Source organism: Tursiops truncatus, chromosome 6, assembly GCF_011762595.2.
Source record: "Tursiops truncatus isolate mTurTru1 chromosome 6, mTurTru1.mat.Y, whole genome shotgun sequence".
Classification (NCBI taxonomy): Eukaryota; Metazoa; Chordata; class Mammalia; order Artiodactyla; family Delphinidae; genus Tursiops; species Tursiops truncatus.
This window is the reverse complement of record NC_047039.1, coordinates 59,108,795-59,123,292: the sequence shown is the minus strand read 5'-3', so window position 1 is coordinate 59,123,292 and position 14,498 is coordinate 59,108,795. Positions and strand designations below refer to the sequence as shown.

General features: G+C 42.0%; 1 protein-coding gene across 1 annotated transcript in view; it reads right to left on the bottom strand.

The window, feature by feature from the left end:
• Window positions 1-14,498, bottom strand: part of GLDC (glycine decarboxylase) — a 100,025-nt gene that overhangs the window by 22,602 nt on the left and 62,925 nt on the right. The window contains exons 16-18 of the mRNA XM_019934824.3: window positions 14,402-14,477; window positions 8,422-8,547; window positions 6,846-6,995 (exon numbers count right to left, since the gene is read on the bottom strand). Coding sequence (XP_019790383.1) covers window positions 6,846-6,995; window positions 8,422-8,547; window positions 14,402-14,477 — 352 coding nt within the window. The remainder of the gene's footprint in view (window positions 1-6,845; window positions 6,996-8,421; window positions 8,548-14,401; window positions 14,478-14,498) is intronic.

Sequence of the window (14,498 nt, the reverse complement as noted above, 5' to 3'; positions counted from 1 at the left end):
CAAAATTGATAAACCATTAGCCAGTCTCATCAAGAAAAAAAGGGAGAAGACTCAAATCAATAGAATTAGAAATGAAAAAGCAGAAGTAAAAACTGACACTGCAGAAATACAAAAGATCATGAGAGATTACTACAAGCAACTCTATGCCAATAAAATGGACAACCTGGAAGGAATGGACAAATTCTTAGAAATGCACAACTGCCAAGACTGAATCAGGAAGAAATAGAAATTATGAACAGACCAATCACAAGCACTGAAACTGAAACTGTGATTAAAAATCTTGCAACAAACAAGAGCCCAGGAACAGATGGCTTCATAGGCGAATTCTATCAAACATTTAGAGAAGAGCTAACACCTATCCTTCTCAAACTCTTCCAAAATATAGCAGAGGGAGGAACACTCCCAAACTCATTCTACAAGGCCACCATCACCTTGATACCAAAACCAGACAAGGATGTCACAAAAAAAGAAAACTACAGGCCAATATCACTGATGAACATAGATGCAAACATCCTCAACAAAATACTAGCAAACAGAATCCAACAGCACATGAAAAGGATCATACACCATGATCAAGTGGGCTTTATTCCAGGAATGCAAGGATTCTTCAATATACACAAATCAATCAATATGATAAACCATATTAACAAATTGAAGGAGAAAGACCATATGATCATCTCAGTAAATGCAGAGAAAGCTTTCGACAAAATTCAACACCCATTTATGATAAAAACCCTGCAGAAAGTAGGCATAGAGAGAACTTTCCTCAACATAATAAAGGCCATATATGACAAACCCACAGCCAACATCGTCCTCAATGGTGAAAAATTGAACGCATTTCCACTAAGATCAGGAACAAGACAAGGTTGCCCACTCTCACCACTTTTATTCAACATAGTTTTGGAAGTTTTAGCCACAGCAATCAGAGAAGAAAAGGAAATAAAAGGAATCCAAATTGGAAAAGAAGAAGTAAAGCTGTCACTGTTTGCAGATGACATGATACTATGCATAGAGAATCCTAAAGATGCTACCAGAAAACTACTAGAGCTAATCAATGAATTTGGTAAAGTAGCAGGATAGAAAATTAATGCACAGAAATCTATGGCATTCCTATACACTAATGATGAAAAATCTGAAAGTGAAATCAAGAAAACACTCCCATTTACCATTGCAACGAAAAGAATAAAATATCTAGGAATAAACCTACCTAAGGAAACAAAAGACCTGTATGCAGAAAATTATAAGACACTGATGAAAAAAATTAAAGATGATACAAATAGATGGAGAGATATACCATGTTCTTGGGTTGGAATAATCAACACTGTGAAAATGACTATACTACCCAAAGCAATCTAGATTCAATGCAATCGCTATCAAACTACCACTGGCATTTTTCACAGAACTAGAACAAAAATTTCACAATTTGTATGGAAACGCAAAAGACCCCGAATAGCCAAAGCAATCTTGAGAATGAAAAACGGAGCTGGAGGAATCAGGCTTCCTGACTTCAGACTATATGACAAAGCTACAGTAATCAAGACAGTATGGTACTGGCACAAAAACAGAAAGATAGATCAATGGAACAGGATAGAAAGCCCAGAGATACACCCACGCACATAAGGTCACCTTATCTTTGATAAAGGAGGCAGGAATGTACAGTGGAGAAAGGACAGCCTCTTCAATAAGTGGTGCTCAGAAAACTGGACAGGTACATGTAAAAGTATGAGATTAGATCACTCCCTAACACCATACACAAAAATAAGCTCAAAATGGATTAAAGACCTAAATGTAAGGCCAGAAACTATCAAACTCTTAGAGGAAAACATAGGCAGAACACTCTATGATATAAATCACAGCAAGATCCTTTTCGACCCACCTCCTACAGAAATGGAAATAAAAACAAAAATAAACAAATGGGACCTAATGAAACTTCAAAGCTTTTGCACAGCAAAGGAAACCATAAACAAGACCAAAAGACAACCCTCAGAACAGGAGAAAATATTTGCAAATGAAGCAACTGACAAAGGATTAATTTCCAAAATTTATAAGCAGCTCATGCAGCTCAATAACAAAAAAACAAACAACCCAATCCAAAAATGGGCAGAAGACCTAAATAGACATTTCTCCAAAGAAGATATACAGACTGCCAACAAACCCATGAAAGAATGCCCAACATCATTAATCATTAGAGAAATGCAAATCAAAACTGCGATGAAATATCATTTCACACCAGTCAGAATGGCCATCATCAAAAAATCTAGAAACAATAAATGCTGGAGAGGGTGTGGAGAAAAGGGAACACTCTTGCACTGCTGGTGGGAATGTGAATTAGTACAGCCACTATGGAGAACAGTATGGAGTTTCCTTAAAACACTACAAGTAGAACTCCCATATAACCCAGCAATCCCACTACTGGGCATATACCCTGAGAAAACCATAATTCAAAAAGAGTCATGTACCAAAATGTTCATTGCAGCTCTATGTACAATAGCCCGGAGATGGAAATAACCTAAGTGTCCATCATTGGATGAATGGATAAAGAAGATGTGGCACATATATACAATGGAATATTACTCAGCCATAAAAAGAAACGAAATTGAGCTATTTGTAATGAGGTGGATGGACCTAGAGTCTGTCATACAGAGTGAAGTAAGTCAGAAAGAGAAAGACAGATAGTGTATGCTAACACATATATATGGAATTTAAGAAAAAAAAAATGTCATAAGAACCTAGGGGTAAGACAGGAATAAAGACACAGACTTACTAGAGAATGGACTTGAGGATATGGGGAAGGGGAAGGGTAAGCTGGGACAAAGCGAGAGAGAGGCATGGACATATATACACTACCAAATGTAAGGTAGATAGCTAGTGGGAAGCAACCGCATAGCACAGGGAGATTAGCTCGGTGCTTTGTGACCGCCTGGAGGGGTGGGATAGGGAGGGTGGGAGGGAGGGAGACTCAAGAGGGAAGAGATATGGGAACATATGTTAAAAAAAAAAAATGTATTGAATTTGTTACAATGAAAACAAAAAAAAGAAATAAAAGGAATCCAAATCGGAAAAGAAAAACTGTCACTCTTTGCAGATGACATGACACTATACACAGAGAATCCTAAAGATGCTATCAGAAAACTACTAGAGCTAATCAATGAATTTGGTAAAGTAGCAGGATACAAAATTAATGCACAGAAATCTCTTGCATTCCTATACACTAATGTTGAAAATTCTGAAAGAGAAATTAAGGAAACACTCCCATTTACCATTGCAACGAAAACAATAAAATGCCTAGGAATAAACGTACCTAAGGAGAAAAAAGACCTGTATGCAGAAAATTATAAGACACTGATGAAAAAAATTAAAGACACAGAAAGAGATGGAGAGATATACCATGTTCTTGATTGGAAGAATCAACATTGTGAAAATGACTATACTACCCAAAGCAATCTACAGATTCAATGTAATCCCTATCAAACTACCACTGGCATTTTCCACAGAACTAGAACAAAAAATTTCACAATTTGTATGGAAACACAAAAGACCCCAAAGAGCCAAAGCAATCTTGAGAAGGAAAAATGGGGCTGGAGGAATCAGGCTCCCTGACTTCAGACTATATTATAAAGCTACAGTCATCAAGACAGTATAGTACAAAACCAGAAATATAGATCAATGGAACAGGATAGAAAGCCCAGAGATAAACCCACACACATATGATCACCTTATCTTTGATAAAGGAGGCAAGAATATACAATGGAGGAAAGACAGTCTCTTCAATAAGTGGTGCTGGGAAAACTGGATAGCTACATGTAAAAGAATGATATTAGAACACTCCCTAACACTGTATACAAAAATAAACTCAAAATGGATTAAAGACCTAAATTTAAGGCCAGACACTATAAAACTCTTAGGGGAAAACATAGGCAGAACACTCTATGATATCAATCACAGCAACATCCTTTTTGACCCACCTCCTAGTGAAATGGAAATAAACACAAAAATAAACAAATGGGACCCAATAAAACTTAAAAGCTTTTGCACAGCAAAGGAAATCATAAACAAGACGAAAAGACAGCCCTCAGAATGGGAGAAAATATTTGTGAACAAAGCAACGGACAAAGGATTAATCTCCAAAGTATACAAGCAGCTCATGCAGCTCAATGTCAAAAAAAACAAACAATCCATTCCAAAAATGGGCAGAAGACCTAAACAGACATTTCTCCAAAGAAGATATACAGATTGCCAACAAACACATGAAAGGATGCTCAACATCACTAACTATTAGAGAAATGCAAATCAAAACTACAATGAGGTATCACCTCACACCAGTCAGAATGGCCATCATCAAAAAATCTACAAACAATAAATGCTGGAGAGGGTGTAGAGAAAAGGGAACCCTCTTGCACTGTTGGTGGGAATGTAAATTGATACAGCCACTATGGAGAACAGTATGGAGGTTCCTTAAAAAACTACAAATAGAACCACCATATGACCCAGCAATCCCACTACTGGGCATATACCCTGAGAAAACCATAATTCAAAAAGAGGCATGGGGCTTCCCTGGTGGCGCAGTGGTTGAGAGTCCGCCTGCCGATGCAGGGGACACGGGTTCGTGCCCCCGTCCAGGAGGATCCCCACATGCCGTGGAGCGGCTGGGCCCGTGAGCCATGGCCACTGGGCCTGCGCGTCTGGAGCCTGTGCTCCGCAACGGGAGAGGCCATAGCAGTAAGAGGCCCACGTACCACAAAAAAAAAAAAAAAAAAAAAGAGACATGTACCACAACGTTCATTGCAGCACTATTTACAATAGCCAGGACATGGAAACAACCTAAGTGTCCGTCAACAGATGAATGAATAAAGAAGATGTGGCACATATATACAACGGAATATTACTCAGCCATAAAAAGAAACGAAATTCAACTATTTGTAGTGAGGTGCATGGACCTAGAGTCTGTCATACAGTGTGAAGTAAGTCAGAAAGAGAAAAACAAATACCGTGTGCTAACACATTTATATGGAATCTTAAAAAAAAACAAACAAAAACATGGTTCTGATGAACCTAGGGGCAGGACAGGAATAAAGACGCAGACGTAGAGAATGAACTTGAGGACACGGGGAAGGGGAAGGGTAAGCTGGGACAAAGAGAGAGTAGTATTGACATATATACACTTCCAAATGTAAAACAGATAGCTAGTGGGAAGCAGCTGCATAGCACAGGGAGGTCAGCTCTGTGCTCTGTGACCACCTAGACGGGTGGTATAGGGAGGGGGGAGGGAGACACAAGAGGTGGGGGGGGATATGGGGATAGATGTATATATATAGCTGATTCACTTTGTTATACAGCAGAAACTAACACAACATTGTAAAGCAATTATACTCCAATAAAGATGTTAAAAAAAAAAATACTGCAACCAAAACCTGGCATCCCACAGGCAGCGTGGCTTGTGGTTTCTATGGAAACAGCAACTGACTTTTTAGCCTAATTTAGATTTTAAAATACAGATTTGAATATACAGTCAATTCCTAAGTATTCACCCCAAGAGGGAGAAGAGGAAGTACCCCTAGCGCAAGAAAGGATAGTACCTCCCTGCTATTGAAACAGGCAATTTCTAGCACCCCTGCTTTGGGTATCATGCACTTTACCAAAGGGCCCCTTAGGGCACGTGGCTATAAAGGGCTGGAAGGCTGTTGGAGAGAATACTGAGCCGAGGGAGAGAAAGGGAGGCTGACAGCTTTCCTGGACCATCCTGGTACCGGCCACAACATTCAATGGGTGTTCCTGCCACTTTGGCATTTGGACTAATTGTGAATGTGGTCAAAGATAAAGAATCCATTTATGCTATTGAAGCAATAGAATCCCTGGACTACTCAAAAGAAATCAGACAGGAGCAAAGAAATGCAGAGAGTCTGAAATGGTTAAAAAAACCTTTTTTTTTAAAGAAAGGGACTTCCCTGGTGGCGCAGTGGTTAAGAATCCACCTGCCAATGCAGGGGATACGGGTTCCAGCCCTTGTCTGGGAAGATTCCACATGCCACAGAGCAACTAAACCTGTGCACTACAACTACTAAGCCTGCGCTCTAGAGCCCGCAAGCCACAACTACTGAAGCCCGTGCGCCTAGAGCCCGTACTCCACAACAAAGAGAAGCCACTGCAATGAGAAGCCCGTGCACAGCAACAAAGAGTAGCCCCCGCTCGCCGCAACTAGAGAAAGCCAGTGCGCAGCAACGAAGACCCAATGCAGCCCAAAATAAATAAATAAATTTATTTTTTAAAAAAAAGGAGAGGAGGAAGCTGAGAAGACTCTTAAAAAGATGACAAGTCCCTGTCCTCCAGTCTCCCTAACGCATTTCCTCAAAGGTACACATCACACAGACCACCACCACACCCCCGCAGCCCTGCCAAGAAGTCAGGATCAGCCCTTCGGGGACAGAGCTATTCAGCTGTTTCACACTGATGAAGCTGAAGCTAGTCCAAGGCCATGGGAGACCAACAGCCACCAGTGGCCAAAACTTGGGTCTAAATTCCCTCAGGAAGGGAGTCAGGTGACCTCATTGCCTTTAGTACCCCCAGAGGGATAACACCCTGTGACAAGCTAAGGACATTCAGCTCACTCCCTGCTTCCCTTCAACCTTTTTACCTCCTCCTCAGCATCGCCCGTGACCTCCTTAGGGTCTGTAATCTCAGTGAAATTGCGGTACATACTTTGTTTGATTTGGCAATATAGAAAAAGTCAGTCTCTGTTCTGAATTCAGTGTCATGTTTTAAGACAACTGGCAAGAAATCAAAGAAAATGAATTTTTTTTTTTTTTGTACTTAACCATTTTCTCAGGGAGCCCTCTCACACTGCCCACCTGAGCATTCATATTTGCTCCGTCCAGGTAGACCTGTCCTCCGTGTTGATGGATCAGGTCACACACATCTCCGATGTTCTCTTCAAACACTCCATTGGTGGATGGGTACGTAATCATGATTGCTGCCAGGTTCTCCTTGTGTTTATCCACCTGAAAGATTAAAAAAGGGCAGAGGGAGACAATGAGAGGGAATGTTTCTTTCTTAGCCAATCCCTCGCTTTTTATTTTAAAGGATTAAGAAAGACGAAGACTTGTTCTTTTCATTTCTGGAACTGTCTCAATGTAGGATGACGCTAATAGAAGATCCACAGCCATTACCCCCTTTGTAAATCATTCCAAAGAAATAACAAGATCCCTTCAGGACAGGTCTCCATTGTCAAAACCAAAAAACTGTTCAGAAGATTTTTGGGTATTTTGGGCTCAACTCTCTAAAGTGGTTTTCCTTTGGTTCAAATCATCTCAATAATTATTTCAGATCTTTTCGGTTCCAGACAAGTTGATTCTCACAGTTAATCTCTCTCTGCTCATCTTGCCATATCCACCCTTATCCCCTTTCCCTCCCATTCTACTGAAATTAGAATTCCCACTAGGAGTGTTCTGCTCTGATTAAAAAAAAAACTCCACCGTTTTTCCTTTTGACAGAAGGCAAGCATATATAAAAGGCATGTTCCTGTTTTTTTGACCAGCAAGTCAGTGAACAGGCTCATGTGGAAATGAAAAAAAAAAAATTTAAGGTCATATCCTATTTTGGAGAGCCTTAATAATTATAACTACTGACCCAGAATATTTATCAGTAAAAACTTTATGGAGCTATGGAAGCAGGAGGGTGGGTACGAGAGGTGAGCAGCGTTGTGTGTTTTCATCTTCCCTTTGAGGTAGTTACATGAAGTTCTCAGTCTCCATACCTAATAACCCCGACAAAATCACATTGCTATTCAAGTGAGTTCCTTCCCTCTTAAGATGCAGCCTCCAGTCCACCAGTGGAAAGCAGATACAGTTGCTAGGCAACCTCTTCCTGGAGGTTGGGAGGTTGGGAGTGGGGATTGGTGCTGGAAGAAGGAAGATGGAATATTGCCTGAAATTCAGCAGGTAACGGCTGGGCCCATCACAAGCATCTGCAAAATCTACATTTATGTTTTAATTCCCAACACAAAGATTGAGAATACCAGTGACTGCCAGTGTGACTGTTAATGGGGGAAGGAGGGGAAGGTTGGGCAGAAGGAGGCGGGTAGATCCTGCAAGGAGTATCCTTACTACCACCATGAATAATTCAGTTTCTTACACATGCACACATTAGATGAGGGGATTTCAGCGTAAAGGACTTTCTCCCTGTTAGAGAAGGAAGAGGTAAAACAGACTGTGGTCAGCTTTACTCTGGACCAGAAATGTGACTCTTGCTTTTATTTTTCTTATAGAGTCGGCTAGGTTGTCTGATTTTATGCCATTCCCCCTAGACTCATTCAGAGGAGGAACTGCAGTCTTTTAATTAGAATGCAAAAGAAGATAAACCATCCCTGATCCCCACATCTTCTTTCCAACCCAGACCTCCCCCATCTGTTAAGTGGAAGATGAGTACCATAGCCTTGAGGTGAGCTGCATCGATATTCCCGTATTTATCCACCTCCACAGGCTGAATCTTCATGCCTGCCATGTGTGCACTTGCAGGATTGGTTCCATGTGCGGATTTTGGAATGAGGCAAACCTTAGGAATGGAATGAAAGGAAGGAAGGAGAGAAAAATCACCAGGCTATTCATAATGACAGAAAAGTCCTACAAAATACTTGGAGCATAAATTCAGTAGGTGCCACATGCTCTATTTAAATTGACCAGTAGTGCCTTAAAGTTTACTACTATTTCATTAGTACTGTACTGCAAAACAATGTCCAACAGGAGTTTACACTGAATCCCCAAATACTGTTCCCTAAAGACTTTCAGAATATTAATACTCTCCTCCCTTATCCCAGCAACACCAAAAACAGGCCTAGACTTATTCTAACCTTGTCTCAGCTATAATATATAGAAAGCACCTTACAAGAACATGGGATTGGAAGTTAAACTCTAGGATTCAAATGCACACATCACAGCTCCAGTGCTCTGCTTGGTTCTACTGAGACCAGAAGAAGTAATAGTCGACATATTCCAAGGCCTCCCAGTGCCAACATACCAATGACTACTTCATTATTGGATGCTTACTCTGTGCAATGAATTGTTAGTTGCCATGAGAATCATAACTAAGCACAAATGCCAATCAGCCCCTGCCCTGTGCTCACACACTGCATTCACTGACAAGGCTGGCATCCATATAAATAAATGTCTAGAAGGACTTCCCTGGAGGTCCAGTGGCTAAGACTCCGCGCTTCCAATGCAGGGGACGTGGGTTCGATCCCTGGTTGGGGAACTAAGATCCCACATGCCGGGCGGTGTGGTCAGATTAAAATATAAAAATAAATAAATAAATAAAAGGACCCTCTAAACAGGGACTACATCACCTCAACCTAGTCTCCTCGGCCAGTGGAAACATTTCCTCCTCCCTTATCTGAGGAAGCCGTTCCTCTCTTTCCAAAGCATCTTGTCATTGTCAGTATAATTGGGGAAATAAAAATTCTTTAAAAAAAATGTCTAGAGCCCACAGGTACCAAAGGAACTCAGAATAACGGGGTGCTACTTCAAGTTGAAGAGATCAAGAGAAAGTATTTCAAGAGCTACAACCTAAGCCAGAGCTTAAAGATGTGCTGAATTCTTATGGAAGGCGGATGGTAGGCAAGCACAACGTTAAAATTCCCAGATTTAGGGCTTCCCTGGTGGCGCAGCAGTTGAGAGTCCGCCTGCCGATGCAGGGGACACGGGTTCATGCCCCAGTCCGGGAGGATCCCACATGCCGTGGAATATCTGGGCCCGTGAGCCATGGCCGCTGAGCCTGCGCGTCCGGAGCCTGTGCTCCACAATGGGAGAGGCCACAACAGTGAGAGGCCCGCGTACCGCAAAAAAAAAAAAAAAAAAAAAAAAATCCCAGATTTAAATCATTTTCATTTCCTGCCCCCAAATCATGTGAACACAGGTGCTCTGTATGATCTGATGGTGGCCCACTACAGGAAAGGGCCTCATGGAGTTCCCTCCAACAGAAAGCAACAAGAAGAAGCAATACTGACCCTGAAAACAATCCTGTTTTTCATTTTTTTTAATCCCAGAACCAATACTGACACCCCTTGAAGAGAAATGGATGGGCATCATACAAATGGGCTTATGAAGGGGAAATTTAGCTTACAGCCGTTTCCTCAAAAACAGCAAAGCCATCTACTTAAGCAAAATGCATGTGATCCAAAAAGAACTACAAACAGAGGCAAACATGAAATTACTTTGTTGTTCTTCTGCAGACAGGGAGTTAGTGCCTCTTTTGAATGGTACTGGTCTCATGCTGATTATGCTGTGTTGTCCTCGAATCCTTTTTCTTGTTTAACTGTTTCCCTTTTGTATTAAATTCTTTAATTTCTCAGGACCAAAGCTGGAGTTATTTTTCCTTTCTCACAAGATATTTTTATTCTACCAAAGGACCTTTGGATAAAAGGATACCTTCTGGGCAGAACACGGATCAAGGAAGGGAAAGGTGAATATTTAAAAGTGAATATAAAATATTTGTTAAAGGCCTCAATGAAGAATTCATACCAGAGAAGTTACGAGGCAACAAAAACATCCAAGCTAAAAATGTCACTCATCTTGCGATACACTGAATAGCATCCAAATGTGTCCACATTCTAATCCCAGAGTCTACGAATGTGACTTTATTTGGCAAAAGGGATTTTGCTGGTGTGATTAAATTAAGGATCTTGAGGTGAGAAATTGAGGATCTTGAGATGGGATCTTGAAATCTGGATTATAGGTTGGACCCTAAATGCATTCACAAGTGTTCTCATCATAAGGAACCAGGGGAAGCTTTGACTACAGAGGAGGTAGAAGATGTGATAACTGAACAAGGGGTTGGAGTGATGGCAGGAAGGGGCCATGAGTCAAGGAATGTAGGAGGCCTCCAGAAACTAGGAAAGGCAAAGAAACAGATTCTCTCCTGGATCCTCCAGAAGGAACGAGCCCTGCCAACACACTGACTTTAGCCAAGTGAAACCAATTTCAGACTTCTAGCCTCCATAACTATAAGAAAATAAACCTGTGTTGTTCTAAGCCACTAAATTTGTAGTAATTTGTCACAGTAGCCATGGGAAACTAATACACATCCTGATATAAGGATTAGCGGAAAGAAAAGGTCTCTGGTTTTGTCAGGAATTTCTTGCTGTTAGATGTTTCTGATTTTCTATGTGGATCCTCACTTTAAAAATTGTGGCGTTGCAAAGGACTTGGAAATAACAGGACCCAGATTTGATATTTTATCAACACTAACCCTCTTTGGTTAGTGTTTAGGTGGATGCTGTGTTTTTCTAACCCCCCAATGCACCTGGTACAGACCCAACATAGCTCATCCTCAAACTCTTGCTGGGGGCTTCCCTGGTGGTGCAGTGGTTAAGAATCCATCTGCCAATGCAGGGGACACGGGTTCAAGCCCTGCTCTGGTAAGATCCCACATGCCGCGGAGCAACTAAGCCCACGAGCCACAACTACTGAAGCCCGTGTACCACAACTACTGAAGCCTGCGCACCTAGAGCCTGTGCTCCGCAACAAGCCACTGCAATGAGAAGCCACTCACTGCAACGAAAAGTAGCCCCCACTCGCGACAACCAGAGAAAGACAGCACACAGCAACGGAAGACCCAACGCAGCCAAAAAACAAATGAATAAATAAATAAAATAAATCTATTAAAAAAAAAAAAAGACTTGCTGAATGAGTGACAGATTAAGGACGAGGGCTACTTTGCAAGGGAAATCAATTTCTTACCACAGGTAAAATCGAAAAACAAAAGGCCACTCCTTTGCCTCAGGCAGCTGAGAAAACAAAAATACATACAGGTTTTGGGGGTGTTTTTTGGCGGTGGGTTTTTTTTTTGTTTTTTTGGGGAGTTTTTTGGTCAGCGTTTTCCCTTTGTATAGGAAATTCAGCCTCTGATCCACAATGAGTTAGTATTTGACAGGCAAATTGAGTTAATAATCATAAAGTGTTTAGGACAGTGCCTGGCACAGGGTAATTTCTAGATAAGTGTTTGTTAAATAATTTGTATTCCCTCAAGTTAAACTGGTAAATCAAGAACTTGGCCATTGCATTTTAGGAACCTCTGAAATTTAACCTAAGAGTAAATGTGAAAATAACTTCCAAAACAGCTTGAAATAAGAGAATCATCAGGAACCCGGGAGGTTCTGTAGCACATGACTTCCCCACATTCTTTTTTCAAAAGGATATATTTTACTAGATTCCATTAGAGTCTGTTGTATGGAAACAGCTGTCTTAGACATCTCTGATGCTGAAAAGTCCTCCCTGATTATTTGAATAATAAGTCATTTTCTTTTTCTCTAACTAAAAAAGTCAGGTTTACTTAAAATCTTTAATCTAGAAAGGATGCCAACATTTCCAAACTTAAGAGTTCTGTATTTCTACAAGCTCAGTGACTGGGTAGCCTTCCCTGCCTCCCCTCACCCACCCCCCAAAATGCAGCATCCCACTCCTCTCTGTCCTTCAGTGGAATAACCTCTCCCAACATTTCAGTGATGCTAGTGTGAACAGTGGTGCCAGAAGAAAAGTCACACACAAGGGGACTGAGAGAGAAGGGAGGACTGGAAAAAACAAAGAAGGAAAAGGAGCTAAAAAGAATCCATGAGTCACAGAAGAACTCTGCCCAGGCCCAATCAAAACGTCTCTCATCCTTTTTCCTTGACCTTTCTGGTTTGGTCCCCAACTCCTAGACATTCACAGATAGCTCCGGGTGTCAGACTAAAGAGCAGGGAACCCAGGAGGGATGGGAAGTATCACAGAGTGGACAGACCCGAGGTTTAGCTGGCCTTTTCTCGCTAGCTGCTCACTGGCCTTCCACAAGCACCACAGTGTAGATCTCGGCGGCCTCTCCATAAAGCAGGAGCGACATGAAGACGGTTACACAGGATGAATGGCTCCCTCCCCAGGAGTCCCAGACACCTCATGGTTAAAGAACATAACAATGGGAAGTTCCAGGGCCTACTGAGTACATGGAAGCCACGGAGGAAAAATAGAGAAAGCAACTTTAAATGTCAGTCATCTGGCATCCTCTCACTGGAGTCCCAGTGTTTCCTTTCTGACTCTATGACAGTGCTGAGATTCTGAGGTCCAAAGAACAATTGTAATTCCAAACTAACCCTTCCTTAGAAAGTTAAAGAATTCAATACCCAAGCGAAAAAAAGAAAAGTTGAAATATCAGGGACTGTATCTGTCTGATTTATCGCTTGATCTCTCTCTGGACTGGCACACACAGTACCTTGCATATGGCCAGTCTTCAATAACTTATTCAAGTAATAAATGTCCTGTTTTCTGAAAGGTCTTTGAAAATCAATTCTATTCCCCAACCAGGACGAAGGCCTGGGAAAACACACCTGTGTAATCAGGATGGATAAGCAAGGGAAGGTGGGAGAAAATTTTTTTTCTCCCCTTTTGTGAAAGGAAAGTGAAATAGTATTTAAATTCTTCACTGCAAAATCCAGGCAACTGGCCATAAACAATCTTCCAGCTTTAATAAAACCAGGAATGGACTAAGATTGGACTACCACCCACTGCACCCCACTTATGTGGGCAGCCAGACCACCCCAGCACCTTTTCCTCTAACTCTCCTGGGCTGGGCAGACGCTTCGACCTGCTCCTGGCTCCTACCCACTGCTCCCTCTAACACCACCTCCACAGCTCATGCAGTTCAAGTTTAGCGTGGCCATCACCAAAATGAAGGTCCCAGGAACACACACCTCCTTCAGCCACAATCTGAAGCCTGTGTTGTTAGGTCATCTGCTAAAGGCACTGCCTTTGGGGATTAGTGGAGGCCTGGTGAGCCCATTAGCACCTGCTGGCCACACAAGGGCCCCCCAAAAGCAGTTTGGACCCTAGAGAGTAGACTCACCCAAAGCAAACAAAGAAGCAGAACCGTGAACTCTGCTCCATGTCCCATGTTTTCTTTTGTTGCTTAGAGCTGAGAATCACTTAATAGGGAATTTATTTATTCAATAAATATTTTCTGAGCATACATATGACAAGAACTGTGCTCAGGCACAGTAGGAGTTACAGAAGAATGAAAGCTCAGTCTCTGCCCTCTGTCCAGGGCTGAGCCAAGGAGGGAGGCTTGGAATGGCAACATTCCTGCCCCTTCCTCCCTTTGCTCCCTGCAGGGAGCAGGTCCACAGCCAACTGGCTGACTTTTACAGACTGGCTTTGAGAGAAAGCCTTTTATCTCCAAATGTTTTCCCTCAAAATGGTCCAGTGAAACGTCTTGGAGGCAAGGATCGTAATAGCCAGTTCATAGACATTTGTTTCTTGGTTTTATGTTTCCCCAGCTTCTTCCAAGAAGACTTGGAGGGAGTGTCCCACAGAATGAAAGGGACCCTAAAGCTGAACCTGCTGCCCTCCCCCCACCCCCCGACGGTGAGCAAACGGTCCACACTCACTGTTCTGTGTCTCTCTCCTTTCCCGTCTAAGTAGGCTCGGATAGTGGCCAGCCCAGCGTATTCCCCCTGGGCTCCGCTGCAAAGACAGGAAGAAAAG